General features: G+C 45.0%; 6 protein-coding genes across 6 annotated transcripts; 2 read left to right on the top strand and 4 right to left on the bottom strand.

Moving 5' to 3' along the window:
* Window positions 1–2,764: 2,764 nt before the first annotated feature.
* BDV27DRAFT_162162 (cytochrome P450) lies at window positions 2,765–4,661 on the bottom strand (the record flags this gene model as incomplete). The annotated part of the gene is made up of 6 exons (XM_032073344.1): window positions 2,765–2,935; window positions 2,994–3,004; window positions 3,072–3,219; window positions 3,282–3,617; window positions 3,718–4,243; window positions 4,303–4,661. The coding sequence occupies 6 exons, from the start codon at window positions 4,659–4,661 to the stop codon at window positions 2,765–2,767; spliced, it is 1,551 nt and encodes a 516-aa protein (XP_031923021.1).
* A 921-nt stretch (window positions 4,662–5,582) lies between these two features.
* Window positions 5,583–7,371, bottom strand: BDV27DRAFT_135348 (cytochrome P450). The gene is made up of 3 exons (XM_032068519.1): window positions 7,087–7,371; window positions 6,597–7,037; window positions 5,583–6,534 (listed from the first exon to the last, which is right to left on the bottom strand). Exons 1-3 carry the CDS (start codon window positions 7,269–7,271, stop codon window positions 5,625–5,627), a joined length of 1,536 nt encoding a protein of 511 aa, XP_031923020.1. The 5' UTR covers window positions 7,272–7,371; the 3' UTR covers window positions 5,583–5,624.
* A 117-nt stretch (window positions 7,372–7,488) lies between these two features.
* BDV27DRAFT_168239 (cytochrome P450) lies at window positions 7,489–9,782 on the top strand (the record flags this gene model as incomplete). The annotated part of the gene is made up of 6 exons (XM_032074716.1): window positions 7,489–7,580; window positions 7,874–8,031; window positions 8,081–8,952; window positions 9,007–9,117; window positions 9,180–9,346; window positions 9,397–9,782. The coding sequence occupies 6 exons, from the start codon at window positions 7,489–7,491 to the stop codon at window positions 9,563–9,565; spliced, it is 1,569 nt and encodes a 522-aa protein (XP_031923019.1). The 3' UTR covers window positions 9,566–9,782.
* A 4,762-nt stretch (window positions 9,783–14,544) lies between these two features.
* BDV27DRAFT_135345 (uncharacterized protein) lies at window positions 14,545–15,330 on the bottom strand. Its single transcript, XM_032068518.1, has 2 exons — window positions 15,131–15,330; window positions 14,545–15,076 (listed from the first exon to the last, which is right to left on the bottom strand). Exons 1-2 carry the CDS (start codon window positions 15,225–15,227, stop codon window positions 14,724–14,726), a joined length of 450 nt encoding a protein of 149 aa, XP_031923018.1. The 5' UTR covers window positions 15,228–15,330; the 3' UTR covers window positions 14,545–14,723.
* Window positions 15,331–15,618: 288 nt separating this feature from the next.
* BDV27DRAFT_162158 (bZIP transcription factor) lies at window positions 15,619–16,958 on the top strand (the record flags this gene model as incomplete). Its single annotated transcript, XM_032073343.1, has 3 exons — window positions 15,619–15,690; window positions 15,746–16,742; window positions 16,810–16,958. 3 exons carry the CDS (start codon window positions 15,619–15,621, stop codon window positions 16,956–16,958), a joined length of 1,218 nt encoding a protein of 405 aa, XP_031923017.1.
* Window positions 16,959–17,239: 281 nt separating this feature from the next.
* BDV27DRAFT_149146 (putative thiol methyltransferase) lies at window positions 17,240–18,261 on the bottom strand (the record flags this gene model as incomplete). The annotated part of the gene is made up of 2 exons (XM_032071008.1): window positions 17,240–17,599; window positions 17,791–18,261. 2 exons carry the CDS (start codon window positions 18,259–18,261, stop codon window positions 17,240–17,242), a joined length of 831 nt encoding a protein of 276 aa, XP_031923016.1.
* Window positions 18,262–19,140: the final 879 nt, after the last annotated feature.

Below are 19,140 nucleotides of genomic sequence, written 5' to 3'. Positions count from 1 at the left end.
ACCGCATTCAACACACTCCCTACAGCCTCTTGATGTTGGTATCTTCGGGCCGCTTTCTACAGCCTATAGCAACGAATTGGAGAACTTTTTACATGCCTCCCAGGGTCTCAGTCATATTACAAAGCGTGACTTCTTCCGCCTCTTTTGGCCGAGCTGGGAAAGAGCTTTATCATCTAAAAATATCAATTCTGCATGGAAATCTGTTGGTATATCGCCCTGGGACCCCGAGATTGTTCTAAAGCGGTTTAGCAAAGAAGACGATCAACGGCCATCTAGCAGTGAGTCATCCCAGTCTATATTACATGCAGATGACTGGAGAAGAATCGAAAAGCTTCTTCGACAGGTTGTTTCTGATGTTTATGATGAGGGATCAAAAAAGCTTAGTTCTACAATACACCATCTCTCAACAGAGAATATCTTGCTAAAGCTACGCTGTGAGGGTCTCGAGAATGCTCTTCTGAATGAGAAGAAGAAGCGGCAGCGTGGAAAACCTCTTTTATTTGAATTAAGAGCTCCAGAGGATGGCTATGCTGTATTTTATTCGCCAGGCAAGATACAACAAGCGCGGCAGCTTCAGAGTGAAAAGGAAGCTGCTATAGAGCTTGCTAAGGCATCTAAAGAGCAAGAAAAGCTTCGCCGGCAGCAAGAGAAGCAAGAGAAGCAACGCTTAGTTGAGGAAAGAAAACAAATCAGAGCAGCTAATAAAGAATTACGCCTCCTTGAAGCAGAGCAAAAGAAGCGCCAGAAGGAGGAAGAGTGTCTGGCTAAGGAAGCTGATAACCAGCTTCAAAATGACTTCAAAGTGGTCCAAAAAGGCAAGAAGAAGTGTCCTAAGCCGGCTATATCTCAAAAGAAGCAAGATATTACTATTCCAGAGCCTAAGATTGGTGGGGAGGGCTGTTTATCTATAAATCGTCGTGGAAGGCAAATACGCCTCCCACAACGATTCCGGGATTGAAAAAAAGCTCTATATAGCTTTAGTAGCATCATATCTCTGCTTCATCAGAAAAACCAAGTATAATTTATTTAGTATGTTGCTTTAAAGCTTCATTTTTAATGTTGGTTGCCATACAGAAATTCGTGCGGCAGGTGGGGACGTGCGTCAGGTGATCAAGTACGGTATGTCTTAATTCTCCGATTATTTTTAATTGACTGTTGTTTTGCTTTTTTCTCCTGTCTTTTTTACTATTTCCCTATCTCTTTTAAAGTCTTTGTATTCTCTATTACTTTTTTTTTTATATATTTAAAGTATCCGAGTGAGATTGCAAGTAGCGGTATGCTATGAGAGGTAGAGAGTTGCCGACTTCCTACTAAGAGTAGGGGTCGTTACGTCCTTTATATACACAGGGTATTTAAGCACCGTAGGGTTAAGCCCGTGGTGCAGTCACTAGGGCCGTAGCTAAAGGGAAAGGCTCCCTCACGTAGCTCTGTAGTACCGTTACCTCAGCGTAGGTGCGATCACACGAGTCTTCTGGACTTTAGTAGATAAATAAAACACTGTATTACTATTCTCAGGAGCTTGTAATTGAAACTGTAAAGATTTTCTATACTGATACTTTTTTTTCTTATATAGAAGGGCTCTTTCAAGGCCCTACTAGTAGAGCTTTAGCAAAATATTCTCTGTAGAAAAATGATATATTATAGAAGATAATTTTTAAGTATTTTAATTGTAAATATTAGTAATAACTTATTTTAAAAGTCTTTTCTCTTTAGAATAGAAAGTGCGTTGTAACAATTCTTCTTTCCGACAAAAAAAGGGAGGGAATATAAAAAGGGGCGATCGGATAGTGCTAGGTCAAGGAGCCAACAACGGAACCGACGGAAGATTCAGCTGTTCCTAAAAGCATATATATATTGCCAGGAGTGCGAAGCAGGTATTTTTCTTGACAATAAAATTGAGACGTAGCGGCGAGATTGTCTTTAATTTTGACGGGTCCTGATCTCCGTCCAAAGAGCAGCTGGTAGATGGAACTATTAACCCTGTCAGGCGTCCAGAGTCTAATCAGCTTGACGCGACGTCCTATCCGAGGTCAAAACAGGTCACTTGGCAGGAAATTACAGCTCGATATAAGGCTTAAGAATTTAACACAAACCTCAAAACTAGAACAGAGAGTTATATAGCAGTATTGCGTCATTATTAGGCTCTTGAGAGTAAAATAATCAATACGACTATAAAATCAGAGGCTGGTACCTTATCACTGCCTTCAACCTAAGATTCCAGATTACACGTGCAATCTTCTTTGCTGTTTCTGAATATTCGGGATTTCGTCGAAAAAAGTATTGGCATTAGATAGTCGTCCATATCCTCCAGAGGCAGAATCCCAAGGGACAGGTAATGAAATTTCTAAGTGACTCCATCGTCCTCTGCTAAGCCCACAAACCAAGGTTTGATTGAGCTATCTACACTATTACCGCAGTGTTTCCCCGAAGATAAATATTTTTAATAACCTGGATTCCCGATAAAATCTGGTTGTCTAATCTGACAGAGATGTTGACCGCTGACAATAAGATATAACTGGCCAGCGGGTACATTGCCACGCACTTTGGGCGGCGGGGGCGCAGGGGAACACCAAAATCGGTCCAATCAGCGGGCCCGGATGCGGGTACATCCCCCATGTACTAGGGTATACATATCTACGAAAGATTTACTAATATTATTTACTATTCTAACATAATCACGGTATATGACGTTGCGAATGACATCTAAACGACAATAGAGCTTAAAAGGAAACCGTATGCTCAACGATTGTTGCTGATGCGATAATTACATGCGTTTGACCTTCAACTTGAGAGGAACAGATGGTTTACGCGGACTATGTAAATTGCGGTCTGGGATCGGTGGCTCAGTAACAGGCTCTCCTCGGTCATTGCACAGGGTAAACCTGAACATAGAAACAAAACTGGTTATGATAACCGTCACATTGAGCTTGGCAAGCTAAGCGGGATGCTATTAGCAAGAAAATTGTAATATTCGTAGGTTTCAATGTACTTACTCTCATGCCCACTGCGTTAGGCCACGTCACATTAGCTGTTGTCCTCATTCATTTACAATAGGTGAAGTCCCAGCTTACCGCATGGATGCCGGCCGGCTCCCCAACCAAGATAACTGAGTGGAATATTGTTGCTTCTAGGCGCACCTGGGAGATATCTACCAGGATCCCACAGGTTTGGATTGGGGTAAATATCTGGGTTGAAATGAACTTCATCAACGAGGTAAAACTGTCCAGCATGTCAGGTTCAGGATTCGTGCAACGAGAGGGATTCAGGAAATCAATACTAACAAGATAGGCATCTTTCGGTATGACCTCTCCAGTACTACCAATCGGCACAGTTTGGCCACTAATATTTCTGCGAAATGCTGACCCAGCAAGGTGAAGCCTGATACACTCACGCAAACATAGCTCTATCAGAGGAAACTCGGACTCCCACACGTCAATATGCAGGCGGCCAAATGTTTCATGAGGTGTCTCGTCTAGATCTCCATGCTTTTTTAGTACAGAGTCGATCTCAGCACGCACTAGATTTAACCAGTGTGGATTTGTGGCTAGATAGACTAGCAGCCAAGCAGCACAAATAGGAGTATTGACTTGACTTGCAAATAATGTACCAAGTACAAACTATTTGATATTCATCTGTTATCATCCAAACCTATTCAATAAGAAAGCGCCACCATAGGCCTTGACTTAACATTGGTCAGCGGGCGTTAGAACCACTCACACCAATAATCTCTTCAATAGGACTTCCACTTCTCGCGAGTGACTGAGACGTATCGTCAATCCTTTGATCAGTATCTTCGTCAACCTGAATAAGTCGTTTAAAAATTCGATACAATCTTATGCCTGCAGTGAGTCGTCGAAGAAAAGCTGGGGTAGGTAACCATGGGAAGATGATACGCGATGGGGAGGTTCCGTTTTCGATACATTGGAACAACTTGAGTGTCGTGCTACAGAGCTCGTCTGAGTCGGCTATCTTGTTGAAACCGATGACTCGCATCGTCGACTGGTATACAATGTGGCTGGTCTCCTCAAATATATTGACAATGCCAGTGTCAGTAATGGGGTCAGTTACATCCTTGAAAGTAGTGTCAGTGTCTTTAATCATGGGCAGAAGATTTGCGACAAGATTGTCTTTTGACATCATGCCGGCAAGAGTATGACGAAACCATTTGGATGAATGGAGTGATTCATCAGGAGGACGGGGTGATGCTCTAAAAGACGGAGTTGTAGCTAAGAGAAGTGTGTAACTTTGCGAAAGTAAGCCGATATCATATTTCCGAGGAGAACTGCACTTAAAGCTACTCACCCCTGGCTTAAGTCCATCGCTTTGTCCTGAAAGAAAACCTTGCGGCCTTCGAGACCCGAAATTCCAACAATTTGATGTTTGCCAAAATAAAAGCTAAAGCTGCCCGTTCTAGACAAAGAAATGCCATCGAAGTACATGTTGTACCGATCTGAAAAGAACCGTAGTGCACCAAGTATAGGATAGCCCTCTCCAAGTGGCCGTGGTGCTCCATCAGGAAAGTGGGCCTGCCTGATAAACTGAGAGAAGAGGACAGAAAGACCACAAAGTAACAACAGAAGGACAAGAGTAGCCCAGAATTCATACCGGCGGACCATTGAGAAACCTAGCGGCATGATCTGAGTATTTCTCATGACATCCATTTTTGAACTAAATGGCATGAAAAGCATTCGGTAACTGGTGCGGTCTACATCAATATTTGAGATCATTTATACCTTCATAACCCCTGTAACCTGTCCCACGAATGATAGCCAGCAATGAACGAGTCACAATTCCATAAGGTTCCTTCCATGCAAGGATTCTTCTGGATCTCATGATACGAATGAAATATTCCGAATCAGGACTGATACGAAACCGCCATACCGAGATTGTTTCTGTAGTCAAACCCTGGTTTCTTTTCTTGGCAGTAACCGTCCTCACTCATCCCGCTTGTGCGTCTTCATATGCTATATCAGATCTGTCCAAGTAACAAACAAAGTGATACCAAAGGTTTCTACGCCAAGGCTCCATCTCATTTATGCTATCCTGGAAACCCCGTTCTTCAGTAAGTCCCAGAAGGCGACAGGGCTAGTTTAGCAAATCTACAATGCTTCTTATTCGCATGAACCTGAGACATTTATGCACCCTAGCCTTGAATGGACTGAAAACGAACAGTATCAACTGCTACTATACAGTCATCAATGGCTTTTTGATCATCTGGATTTACAGATCTATGTAGACCAACCTGGGTTTGCAGGGGAAACGAGGTTGAATGTCTCTAGGCAATGGAAGTGAGCAAATAATAAACGTGACCGCTTGAAGGTAAGGATGGCAGCTCGGAGATGTTCGGATGTATAATCCTACCCCACTCTACAGACCTCAGCCTGCAGGAAAACAACAGATAATGTGCCCCCGAGCCTAGATTAGGACGTCAACAAGTAATAGGCATGGTCTCTAGATGTAAGGAAGCAACTAGGGCATGTCCGCACGCAGATAATTCACATTTCTTGAGAGACTATTCAGGGGCATTGTTTTTAACCAAAAAAAAAAAAAAAAGTGGTTCAATAATAAAAAACATCGAAGGCAGCCAGACTACGCTACCATTCTCCTGGCTCGACGTAAGGGCTCTATCCGACGATCAAATTCTGTCTTCCCATTCCTGGTGCAACCACAAAATTCCATTTCGCCCCTTTGAATTGTTCTCTCTCTTTAATGGTTACGGAATATTGATCCGCCGGTGGGCTCAATGATGCAGCTAATGCCTTCACATTCATGGGTGGCATTTTCCAGGTACCCTCGCAAGGACAGATGTCAAATTGCAAAATTAACATCACCGTAAGAGCAATAATCTCACCCGTAGCCAAGTGACGACCAGCACACATGTTTGGGGATAAACCAAATGAGAGAAATGCCGATTCTTTGTTCTTTTTTGGAACTTCGGTCATGAATCGTTGAGGATTGAATCCGTTGGCGTTCGGCCCCCATACAGACTCACTTTTATTGATCAATGCAGCCGGAATCACAAGCACCGAGCCGGCAGTGATCAGCCATGATTCATCTAAGACTGTTTCCCTGTGAACTACCCTTAACTGAGCTGAATTCGATCGAACCCGAAGCGTCTCTTGGAGTGATGCAAGCAGCAGTGGACAGTTGTCTTGAACTGCAGCCATATCGACGGTATGGAGCCCGTCACAGTCGACAGACAGTGAAGTCTGTTGTATTTGCTCACGCAGTTCTTTGAGTAGATCGGGACGTGAGAAAATGTCAAAGATAACCCAGAAGCAGGTAGGAACCGTGTTAGAGAGAATTCCAAGGCCCATCACAATTTCGAGACGAGCAATATCCTCCAATGTTGCTCCAGCATCGTGTTGCGTTTTCCATCTTGTGTACACCATTTGCGACGATTCTAAGTGACCACTTTCCTTAAAATACTCCATAAAAGCATTTGCCAGATACTCTCGCCCCATCCAGGCCTTTCGTGCGAACAGCCAAGGTGCAATATCCATCATGAGGGCATTCAAATTTTTCTCAATTTCCCTATATATTATCTTATCAGTGCTCAAGGCGCCGAAGCTGCATTGGAATGATTTTCAAATTACCAGAAGGCTTCGCGCGCAATGACACAACGATAAGGGTTTAACGACCCGTAAACTGCCTCCGTTGTCGCGATTGTGAGTGTGAGTCTACACCACTGTAAGAGATCAAGTCCGCCACGATGATCTTTTAGATTTTGGACGCTTTTTTGGAGACAGGGGATAATCTTCTTGTTCATTTGGTCCAAGCCTTCGCCCATGAGAGTGTGACGCATAGTAGCCGTTGTGTGATGCCCGAGCCCTTGGCCTTGGGATGCTTTTTCGCGGATAAGTTGCAGTCCAGGCCCTGTGATACCCCCAACACACCTTGCGGTGCGAGTTATCAACGGGTCAAAAGACATGGTGCGATAACTGCGCTGAACAGCCGATACTAGCCGCGGTGACGTTATGATATACACCTTTTGGAACAGGATTTTTATGCTGAAGACAGGCTGCGTTGTTTTCGTGCTGTACATATCAGCGCACAGAATTGTATTATGATATCTAGCAGCTTTACCTCTGCAGTGGAAAATACCCAAGTCCATAGTAGGCGAATGCGATCAGATGGCCGATCATGGGGACTGCACTTGAGATCAAGGGTGGCTCGATATATTTTGTTGCCCTTTGTGTATTCGGTCGCAGGAGGATAGCCAATAAAAGTATTAGAATGAGTAATACAGAGAATGGTAGTGTCTCCAACATGATTATAATGTCTGAATACTACAGTAGAAAATTCTGGGGTGATTGTGGGCTAGAATAAATTCGAAAAGACCGTAAATCAAGGTCTAACTTCTTGGTATCCGAACTTCTAATGAAGTGACAGAAAATCGTCTGTTCTGTCCAATCTTGAAGATACCACGCCTAGTGGAGTGATTACACGTATATGTAGGCAAGGGGGAAATCCTCTCTTACCGTCGGCATGGTCAGCAGCCCCATAACGGGTTATATGAACCGCCGATCCCATGCTGATTGCAACCTAAGAATCAGGCCTTCTTTAGTAAGGGTCTACAAGTTCATAATGAATAGCTGATCATTACCACATAATTGAGTAGCTTATCAGCGAAGAATCATTTTTGGTAGCCTATACTTTGTTCGTCCTACTCATTGCTTTCTAAAATCTTATAAATTGATGGTACTTAGATTCTAGGAGGCATTTCCATTATTCTGCCACACATATTTTGACATCCTGAAGCTAGCTGCCTAAGACATATCATGTGGCTCAACTTTCACATGATCACTCTGCACCACTTAGGTTTCAATAGCCTAGAAATATGTGCACTCTTTGTCCTATTCCTTGTAACGAGCTTATTGTTGCGCACGGCCTATCGCCTCTTCCTTCATCCACTGCGAAAATTTCCCGGGCCAAAACTGGCGGCCATCTCGCATCTATATGAATTTTATTACGATGTGATCAAAGGTGGCACGTATGTCGAAAAGATTAATCGAATGCACTGTGCATACGGTTGGAACCCTGAGTCTTATATGTTCGAGTGTCTATTAATAATACGAAGGCCCCATCATACGGATCAATCCACGCGAGCTTCATATCAAAGACCCCAGTTACTATGACCACATATATGCTGGAGCTCCGCATAAGCGGGACAAGGATCCCGCTCATACGATCATATTCACAACCTGCAATCCAATGGTTGCTACGAGTAAGCATGAGCATCATCGTCTTCGACGCAGCTTCCTGACAACTTTCTTTTCTCGGCGTTGTGTTATGAGAATGGAACCAGCGATTCAAACAGAGGTAAACAATTTAGTCACTCGTCTTAGGTCGACTTGCAATACTGGCACTGTTCTCGGGCTCCATCGCATGCTTTCGGCATTTAGCGCTGATGTAGTCACATCTTGCTGCTTTGGAAGCAGCCACGGTTATCTCAAGCAAGAGATATTTGAGAACCAGATGATTGATGCGGTCAGCTGGGTCATGTCTATGTGTCATATAAATAGGTTTATGCCATGGATCATCAAGATTCTCAACTATATACCACAAGGAATATTGCAGTTTATGCATGTTTCCATGGCCGATGTGATTGCGGTTCGAGACATGCTCCGACAACAGGCCCTCCACTCTCTTGAAAATCAACCGATCGTTGATAATACTGATGCTGAGGCCTCTTCTGTCAGAACAGTCTTTGATGCCCTGGTTGCTGCAAATGTACCAGAAAATGAAAAGACTCTTCTTCGTCTAGAAGAGGAGGCAGCGGCAATTTTCGGCGCTGGCACAGAGACCGTGTCCCGGGCACTATCAGTCGCCTTGTTTCATTTACTGAAGGACAGGAACATGATGTATAAGCTTCAGCTAGAACTTAAGTCAGTTGCATTTGGGAAAACCGCCCCGCCGACTTCTACACAACTTGCACAACTACCATATCTTGTGAGCCTACTTTTTCGGGAACAAATGGCATCGACTGTTGACTAATTATTCAAGACAGGCATCGTGAAAGAATCCCTTCGTCTCTCGATGGGAATAGCGAGTCGAACGCCCAGAATATCGCCAGTCGCCCCCTTGATATACCGCGACTACGTTATACCTCCAGGTGTAAGTTTCTAAGCCCGCTTAGGTACTCAAAAAGGAATTCAGCCAATGTTCATAATTGTCAGACCCCGGTCAGCCAACATGCATACTTCGTCCACATGGATCCGACTCTTTTTCCAGATCCAGAATGTTTTCGCCCTGATCGATGGATTGAAGCCTCTAATAAGGGTGAATCGTTGAATCGTTACCTTGTCAGCTTCAATAAAGGAAGCCGACAATGCATAGGCATGCAGTGTGTCTTCCGTTAGTCCCTCCATATCTCACTAGTCTAACAAGTCCAAGCCTTGCGTACGCGGAACTCTACCTCGCCTTGGCAGCTATTGTCCGGTCCGTCGATATGAAACTGGTAGATACAACCTTGGAGGATATTATTATGGTTCGAGACCTAGGCCAACCTGCCCCGCGAGATGGGAATTTTGGTATCCGAGTTATGGTGACGGGCGTGAAATGACAAATGCTTTATATTGCTGCCAAGGAAGAGAAAACTGGGCGAACGTCAACGTGGAGTGTCGTATATGACCGTATACGGTGTCATATTCATTCAAGCCCGCTTAAGTCTGATTGGTGCTGGGAAGGCCCGACGGACAAAAACATTACAAACTGAGCGCCCTACATCTAGAACGACTTATTGAGCATGTTGATGGTGGTGGTAGCCTTGATTATCATGGTGATGTCCCTAGCGATATCTGTCGATACCTGGTTCTGGAAAGTCAGGTAGGAAGGAAGTCAAAAAAGGTTTATATGGCACCGACCGGACCATTATATCCTCCAACTATTATGCGTCAATGTTCCGCCAGCACAAAACAGGGGTGTGTCCATGGTTACCTCGTCCCCAACTAAACCTGATGAGCCTCTTGTAATTCCTGGGCCTCGGGAAGCGGCAGTAAGGGGATACTGCAAGTGGCTGGAATCACGCGCTACCAAGGAGGAATACAGAGCAGATTTCTGGAAGGTTCCACAAGGTGATATTGGAAAATCGCCTCAATCTTGAACGGATCCTTGAAGACTTAGACGCCGGCCTTCCGTTCAAAGAGGAATTCAAATTGGAACAGCCCGTCGCTTCCTACGTAGTATAAAAGAATAGGCCAGCGTGATGAAACCAAACATGCGCCTTGACCAAGCCGCTGGAGAAATTCTCGATGATGCCAAATATGTTTGACAGCTATCTTTCTTATACCAAAGTTTGATTGGCCCCACGGCGTGTTAGAAGGCGGGCTTTTTGTGCATTGAGAAATTTTATTCATTTTGGCTTGGGTCCGTAGCTTTTTAGATTGCGACTATTGGCTTGTAAGATGATTAAATGTGTCCTTGTTACTGTGGCGACTGGTATTATCCCCCATGACGGTTATATATGGAATGCATGACCTGGTTTTCTGTTTCGTTTATTCCTCCATCTACGTGGTATATTATGTCTGCGCACATTAGGCATATTACGGGTCGTACCTACGACGAGAGAAGTAATCCTGCTAGGCAAAACACAACTATGTACTGTTTTCCAGGCTACTGCTGTGGACACACCGATTCTCAAAGTTTCAGCAATAATATGACCTTTGCATTTGCATAACAATGCAGGGAAACCTAGCAACTCTAGGAGAAAACCTACATCAAGGTTGAAAGAAAGACGCTCCTTCATGACTCGGGCCAACTAAAGGGAGTCTTAGAAATCTGTCCACTGTTATCAACTATCTTGAATAAGCCACAAAGAAGCATCCTCGACCTAAGTGTGATTATTAGTAGTTAATAAGCTCTAGCTGATTATCAGTTACTTCTCTGTGTTACTTACGCCCTTTCAACCGCTCTCAGCCAGTCCCGGCCACGAGATTATTGTCCTTAGCCAAGGAGCCGTCAAGATGAAAAGACCTTACCCAGGGGGTCGTGTTCTAAATAAAGCTGTGTGACACTTTCTGTTAGCTCTGACCATGTAAATATTGCTCTTTAGCGACGAAGAGTTATCACTCACAGACTATCCATCGCTGTGTCAGTCCTGACCAGGCAATTATTGGTCTTTAGCGACGAGAGGCACCACTTACACTCTGTCGATCGCTGTGTAAGTCCTGACCACACAACAAGGCCTGAACTCTTAAATACTGATACCTTTCCCCCGAAATTCGGTTTCAATCTTTGTTCCTAAATATTCTAGACGAAAGTTTTTTAATTACTTATTAACTACTTCCTAAGTACTTCGTTTTAAAAATGAGCTCTGAATATATCTCTACTATTTCCTCAGACGAAGATAATAAACAATTAAACAGTGTAAGAATTAATAATACGTTTTTAAACTTTTCAAACTGGTTTATAATTATTAGCAACAAGTTGCTTAGGTTACAAAATCTATTTAACGAGTAGCTACGGAGGTGTGTTCCTAAAGTTATCAAACAGGTGGGTCATGTGGCACGTGACCATTGGCCAATAGAATGTTTCTTTGGAATATATAAGTAATGCTTATTGGCCAAATATCACGTGATATACACTAGCGTAGTTTAATAACTTTAGGAACACACCTCCGTAGATAATACATATTAACTAGTTCTTAAAGAACTTTAAGTGGTAAAGGAGCTATTTTGTATTGAAAAGCTCAGGTGCCTTGTAATTAAAAACATGCACGGTAAAGGGGCACATGCCCCTGAATGGGAATCACATGACCATTTTGTGGGCGCCCGACCTCCCCCAAGGGGCGGATTACCTGTAACCTGCACCTTATGCCAAGTGAGGTGGCAGTGTGCATCTCGACTCCAAATGATATACGCGCACCTCACCGCTTAACTGTACGAGCGGTGAGGGCCCTTGGATGGTCCGTGCTAAAAAATAGTACCTACTTAATTCACGAGCTAGTTCAGAAAAGGTTAGGTAAGGCTAGAGTTGATATCGGGTCGGGTTCGAGTCCAAAATCTAGAACCCGCACCCGCCTAATTTTAGGTCAACCCGCCCCGCAAAAACCCGAAAAACCCTATACTAGTCCTGAATAGGTAGTTAACTGCTTAGTAGTTATATACCTTACTTATATAGGTCTAGACTAGAACTTTAAATCGATTTTTAAAGCTCTATATCTCTATCAATTTTATATATATAGATTTAATATTTTATATAGATATATATATAGCCTAGATTTATATAAAAAAGTATATAAAATTCTAGAAAAATCTAGATTTTTAGGTCACATGACTTTTCCGAGTTCGGGTCGGGTTTTGCGGGGAACCCGATCAACTCTAGGTAAGGCTCCATAGAGTCTAAGAAGAGAAAGGTGATTGGTGGGAATAATATGGACTAGCCATTAATGGACTAGTTCTTGGATCTGGATAATCAACGAGTGGAAAACCTGGGCGTCAGATTTGATTTTTAGTGCATGATATGTAGCAAAAACAGACCCAGTATATCACAACCGGTAAAGGTGGCGAAGTATAATAAACACTCTGTCACTAAAATACACATTTACAGTTATGTATTCGACAGTACCAAATCTCCCCCAGTTTCGGTCATTTTAGCAGATTCTTATTCGAACTTCTAGTGGGAGCGGTGTAGCGGGCGAAACTGTTTAGACAAAAGAAAAAAGGATACTACAAGGAAGGAATCAACAGCGTCAGCTTTGAGCATAATATAAATTGAAATGGTTCAACAGGCAAGGGGTATGCAACGCTACCAACCCTGCCGCACCTATTATCAATTGAAAGCTCTTTTCGATCCAGACAAAGAAAATCACAGCTGACGCGGCCCGTTTGCTCTCAATTGGGTTATCATACAATGAATGTACATAATGTATTGCTTCTATCTGTCTAAGAAATATTACATGGAGTGCCGGGGATTCTAAGCCCATTCCACCCCACAATACCCCATAACATACAGCACAACCATTAGTAACAAGCGGTGGACAGAAGAATCCAAAGAATAGTGGATTTTCAGATGTGGGTCTGAGGGATGGAAAAGATGGAAAAGTACCAGCAAGCGTAGGACCCAGACGCCGGTTTTGAATTTTAGTGTAGTCCTCTCTTATTCAGCAGCCCCACCGGCCTGTCGGCGTGTTGGTCTGCCTTACCCAAACGATAAATTTGAGGCTATTCAGATCATTTCTATACTACCAAGATAGGCTACATCATCCGGTTCGAGGACTACAAGTCAGCGGAAGCGGCCCGCAACAACACTGAATAGCTGAATGGACTGGGAAACAGCACGAAACTAGTAAAGCCGCGGTACAGAGTTGTTGTGCACCGCACCCCAGCAGAGGAATTCGATCTAGAGACAGCAAATATCCAGGCAATAGAGAAGATTAATAGAAGCTATAGATACAGGCCATATTATTTACCGAGGCAAGGAAAGTGTATGACCGTGCGGAATAGAGCAAGATTGATAAAGAGATAACCCGGCAAATAGGCCCGTAGAAGAATATAAAGACCTGACCAGCACTCAACACAGCTGTTCAGAAGCTTATTTAAATTATAATCCAGACAGTTGACCATTTTACACCAAATACACAGTCTATACTATACTCCAAGTAGTGGTTCACGCCGGACCTCAAAGTTCAACAAAGTTGAAGTCAACCAACTCTGCCGGAGATAGCATGCAAGCTGTGTAGAGCTCGGGCGGGATCACCCTAGCTCTATTACTACGTCTCAAAATATATAATATATATAATGAATATAGATCTAAAGTATTGAAAAAGTACAAGTATCATACTAGAGACAGTTTCTAGACAAAGCCAGTAAAGAAAAACCCTGGAAAGCTACCATCTATATAAAACTGTAGGAAGTATAGGATTGTATCCCAGTACTGCAGACCAGCACAGATGAGTATACTGAGAACAAGAATAAAATACAGGTATTTCTGGATATATTCTTTTCTGTAATGAGTACATCCGATTCTATCTATCTGATTACATTGCAGCTGGAACTTCCCTGGCTGGCAACTAATCACTGAGTGTCACGGAGCCGATGAGGAATCGGCCCGTGAAGCCTGCAGAACCCTCGGGACCCTATATCCTGGTTCATCGTCCATAGGCCCTGGTCCCGGTCCTTCCTACATAAGACCTCGGACCCCCTACGGTTTAGAATCGGCCGGAGGGGAGATTACCTGACTTTTCACCGACTCTTCAGTGGGAAAGACTTGCCTAGTAGAGAAGGATCCTGAAGCTATATAAGGAGGTCTAAAGACATAGATATAGGAGACAAGAATCGATCTCTTTGTATTCGTTCTATTTGCATACAGTGTCGATGTTGCCGTCACTATTGTGAACAAAGCTATTAATTTACATCCTTCCTTCCCCAAGCTATTCACAGATAGAGTTCAGGAATATACGATACTCCGGGAAGTGGAATTGTTCCACTTGAACTAGCTAAGGAGAAAGTGAACAACGATGGTACTTCCCATGTCGCAGATGAAACATCAGCTTTAATGTATGGATTTTGGTGTAAACATTTGGATGCTCAATCTCCTATTCTCGTTCTATTCTTCGACCAGAAGAAGTACATCGACCGCCAAAAGATCGAAGCCAAAGGGAACCATGTAGCGAAGTCCAAGACCACTTACAAATATCCTTGATATCGGCCCTTGAACTTTTATTTGTGAGATTCGAAATGGCAAAAAGGAAGGCATCAGATAATCTCTCCGCGACAAAGTAACTAGTACACCAGGATCTCCTCGTTTTTTCCTCCCCCGTCCCTCCATTTACTAAGCACCTTCTTCATATCCGCCGCAACATTCTGAGCATAGTCAGGCCCAGCGGCCCCGGACGGCAAATCCGCTGGGTTTCCCCTCACCCAAGCAACAGGTTCTTTAGCAACACCCGCGAATTTATTCTTAAGCTCTTCAACCTGCTGAGGCTCATAGCCGCGACCGAAGATTACCGCGCGAGGCGGCCGGCTGTAATCGTGGGTTCCGATCACATTGGGGCTCCGAGACTGAGGATCGCGACCTGCCAGCAGATGCGGGAGCTCAGCCTCTGCAGCCTCATATGACAGGATGAAGTGGATGACTGAGGAGCATTAGCACCATACTTTTGTTTATTTCAGGAATATATATCAAGAACCTTCATATTCAGGCAGCAGATGCTGAGAGATTAACGTCCCCACCGCGGGGATTCTGCCGCAGGCAACTACTGGCATCGGCTGAGTGGATGAAGACATGTTGTGAGATTTGTACGCTGTACGCTACGGGTGAAGGTATTTCGGAGCACTGGAGATGGAGAGTGATGGAGTTAGCTGAGGTCGATGATTCGATTTATATTCCTCGTTGCGGCGCGCTCGGCCTTGATGATGAGCTGATGACGTTCGGACGGAGCATGAGAGCCCGTTTTATCTCCAACTCCAGCCAATTTCAAAGCCATAAACTTTGGGCGCCGTTCGGGCCAATCGTGGCGACCCACCGATTTTTCGATTATTCAACAATCCCGACGCCCGGACCCCGATGAGTAAAGCAACACCGTCACGTCTTCGCATTCTCAGATTATCCATTACATCACAGCATGTCTTCAAGATAGGAAAAAGGCCTCGAAAGCAATACACCAAGGTCGAAGCAATGACCGACGCGCCCGCGCCTCGCAAGAGAGGCCGGCCACGAAATGCGACGGATGATCAGCAAGATTCCGAGGTGGGTACATCCCGAGCAACTCCAGAGCAAGTTGGAACTGATTCAAGGAATCCAGAGACGTCGAAGGCAGCTTCGCATCGCGCAGCATGCATATCGCAAGAGAAAAGAGACCACGATCGTCAATCTGCAATCTCGCGTACAGGAACTCGAGTCGGGCATCGAAGAGCTCAGCGAGTCGTTCCTTTCCTTCAGTAATCTTCTGTTGGAGGCTGGGATTCTTCAAAATCAGCCTCGTGTCACAGCTGCTCTGCAAAAAATCACACAGCAATGCGTGTCGCTTGCCAAAAGGGGCTGCGACGAGGCCGAACAACCTGCAGCCCCGGCGGACGTATCGCTGTCGACGCCTCCTACGCTGAGCGATACACAAGATATAATCTCAAATTACAATCCGCTCATCACGCAACTTGATTCATTGCCAATAATCAGTGATGCTTTCCAGTCCTCGTCGGACCTCGCGGCTCAATGGCCTGGACTATCACAACTGCCCCCCACGCTACCCTTCCAAGAACAAGCAATTCTGCCGTTCGGAATACCCTTGTCGTCTCCGAATATCCCCTTCTCATCCATCCTTAGTCCTGCCTTGAATTTCCCGACTATAGTATCGCCCGACAATCTCTTAAAGCAAGGGCGTTGGACAATCTCACACCTTCTAGTCCGACAATGCTGCGAGACTGGATACTATCTATTAACAAACTTATCTGGAGACGATCCAAGGGTCAAAGCAATCTTCGGCAAACGATTGGCCAACGACGAGCGCAACTGCTTGATCTCCGGATTCGTCGCCGTCAGACACGACGAAATAGGAGACACAATCGAGTTGAGGACAAAAGTTCTCAATTCAAGGAGGAGCAGCTACTCGCCTGAACGACTCGCCGTTTCCTCTCGAACGTGGCAAATTGTCAATGAATCGGGTGCTGATGAGTGGATGGATGCGAGTGGTGTACAAAGGCTGCTACAGCAGCGAGGGATTCGTCTTCAGGGCCTGAGCTCGCCCCTTTCCAGTCCCCGGTTCAATTCGGCTCCGCAGCTCAACGCAGCGAGCTTTATTAAATGTGAGTATTACCGAGATTAATGATTCTTTGTGTCTTCTTATCCGTGCATTTACTGACCTTGTCGTAGATCTTTCCCTCTGCCCTATCTGTCTCGGTCGCGGACCAGCGTTCCGAAAGCGCGATGTTGAGAATGCCATTCGCCTTGCAACTCTTGATGATACTTGGGCGTTTAATCCTGTGTGCGAAATACCATCAATTATGTATAATGAACAATAGTTGTCTACAATAGATATAATCTCCGCTTACTTTGCATGATGCGACGATTAGAAGCAGGATCCCGCTGTGGAGCTGAGGAAATCCTTCCAGTGCATATGTTCCCTATGTCCGCGAAATTTCTTTAAAAAAAAAGCGCCCTTTGCATCCCGGCCCTTCATTTCGACTGTCCCTGTAGCGTCTAGGGGCTGGCCTTTGACATCCAGGGCCGGACACCAAAATTACCTATATTTTCCATTTACATTTTCTCCCATTTTGGGTCACCCAAATGCGCAGGCACATTTCTAGTCACGTCGACGCCAAATAGAGACTCTGTCATGAATCACCCCATTCTCACCCATGCCCACAGTGTGCGTGCGCTCTGGCTGCCAGTGTGCCACTCTCTCCAGGCCCGCTTTGCTGGGCTCTCGCAACGGGTCCGCATCAACAAGACCCTTATCGTTGTAGGAGATCTTCTCACCGGGGTGGCTCAGGTGCTCCATATAGGCCTCGGAGGGAGAGGCAAATGGAGGGCCGGGGGCCAAGGGGTCCTTATGACGAGGAGACTCCAGACAGATCAGATGACCTGCAGTTGAGGGAGCAAGGAGCTCAGTGTGTCGGAGAGCCCATTTAGAGCGGAGCTCTGGGTTCAGAGCACAGAAAAACTAGATAGTTGTTAGAAGAAAAGACCAGAAAGACCAGAAGGATCTAGGGTGGGTCGAAAATGGCACATATCAAAAGTCCAAAGATAGAGAGTGAAGCATCTTGCTGGTCCCCCTGTAAAATGCAGAGTACAAGTGGAGAGAAAAAGAGCAATGATGGAATGGAGGCCAATAGCGGGAGTTAGTATACATACCGTGTAATCATAAATAACATCAAATCCATTTCGAGGTACTCCAATTTCCTTCAACCAGGTATCATCAAAGAAATCCCCCTGGATAAAAGTGATCTTCCCTTTCCCAACTTTCTCGTCTCGCACGCGGTACCGGCTATGGTTCTCCTTCTCCTCCGTCTTGCACGCATCAACAGCTGTGGCGCTGCATTCCAGGCCATAGGCATCATACCCAAAGCTCGCCAGTAAGAGCACGTCGACGCCACGTCCACAGCCCGGCACCAGGGCCTTCCGCCTCTGACCGTCCTGGGCGATGGGCCCGCCAATGGTACCAGCTCGCTGGACCAGGGTGTCTTCTAGCGCGGGGTTGGGAAAGCCACGATCCCAGGGCAGATAATCACCTTTGTCCCAGAGGGAGGCCCAACCCTCAACATACTTGTCCCCTGGATATTTGGCAAAATATGCTTGACCATCAATCTTGGTAGGAGTCGTCATGGCTGTGGGGTGGTGATGGAGTGCCCGGAAGTTGGAGGTGCTCGCTCTGGCGTGACAGTGATAAACAGGGTAAACAATTAGGAATAGTACAGGGTGGTCAGAAACTATTGACTGCACAGGGAGGTAAATGATACTGGGTGCACGGCGTCTGTTCTACTTATACCTCTCTACACCCGTAATTGAGTGTCTTTTACGCTGTGATTAGAAATCATTGTCGATAGGACAACCTCAAGCTCCGACCGCGAACCAATAGTCAGGTGTTGGGTCGAAAAGTTAATTAGTCTTTTTCCTGTTTATTCATCATACCGAGAGAGTGCTATTGAGAAAAGTAGAGATTTCTACTACAGTGGCAGGGGATTGGCCCAGGCGGAAATCTTGGGCCCACCGTCGTCCAAGAATTACGCTGCTCTCCATTTCTAGTCACCATTCTCTCCCGACATTTTTTCCCTGAAGGCCTAACTGTCATTGGGGCTGACTACAGCAACCCACACCTGCTCAAATCTGCCATGCAAAGTTAACACGTTATGAGTAGTGGAGAGGCAGCCGGGGACCAAAAGGTTAAGGTTATAACTGATGACATCAACTTTAATGCTGCGCCACCCAAAATATATATCTAAACATTTCGACGCAAAGGTCGAATGTCTGACCCGAAGGGGAGTAGTAGTTAGTGGTGGTGGAAAATTAATAATCAAGCTGACAGGTTAGTTAATAACTTCACTTGGGATCAGACAAAGAAATTCCCGTGGAAGAAAGGTGAGTATGACCATTGAGGGTAAGTAGGTTCAGTCGAGCTTCAATTAACGCACCAAATTAATTCATAGTCGTTCGACCATCGTAGCTCGCAACGAATGTGATTGATTAGTCGGACCAACTGTCGAT

The sequence above is a fragment of the Aspergillus caelatus genome (assembly GCF_009193585.1).
Source record: "Aspergillus caelatus strain CBS 763.97 unplaced genomic scaffold BDV27scaffold_237, whole genome shotgun sequence".
Lineage (NCBI taxonomy): Eukaryota > Fungi > Ascomycota > Eurotiomycetes > Eurotiales > Aspergillaceae > Aspergillus > Aspergillus caelatus.
The sequence above is the reverse complement of the archived record's forward strand: the minus strand, read 5'-3'. Positions and strand labels throughout refer to the sequence as shown.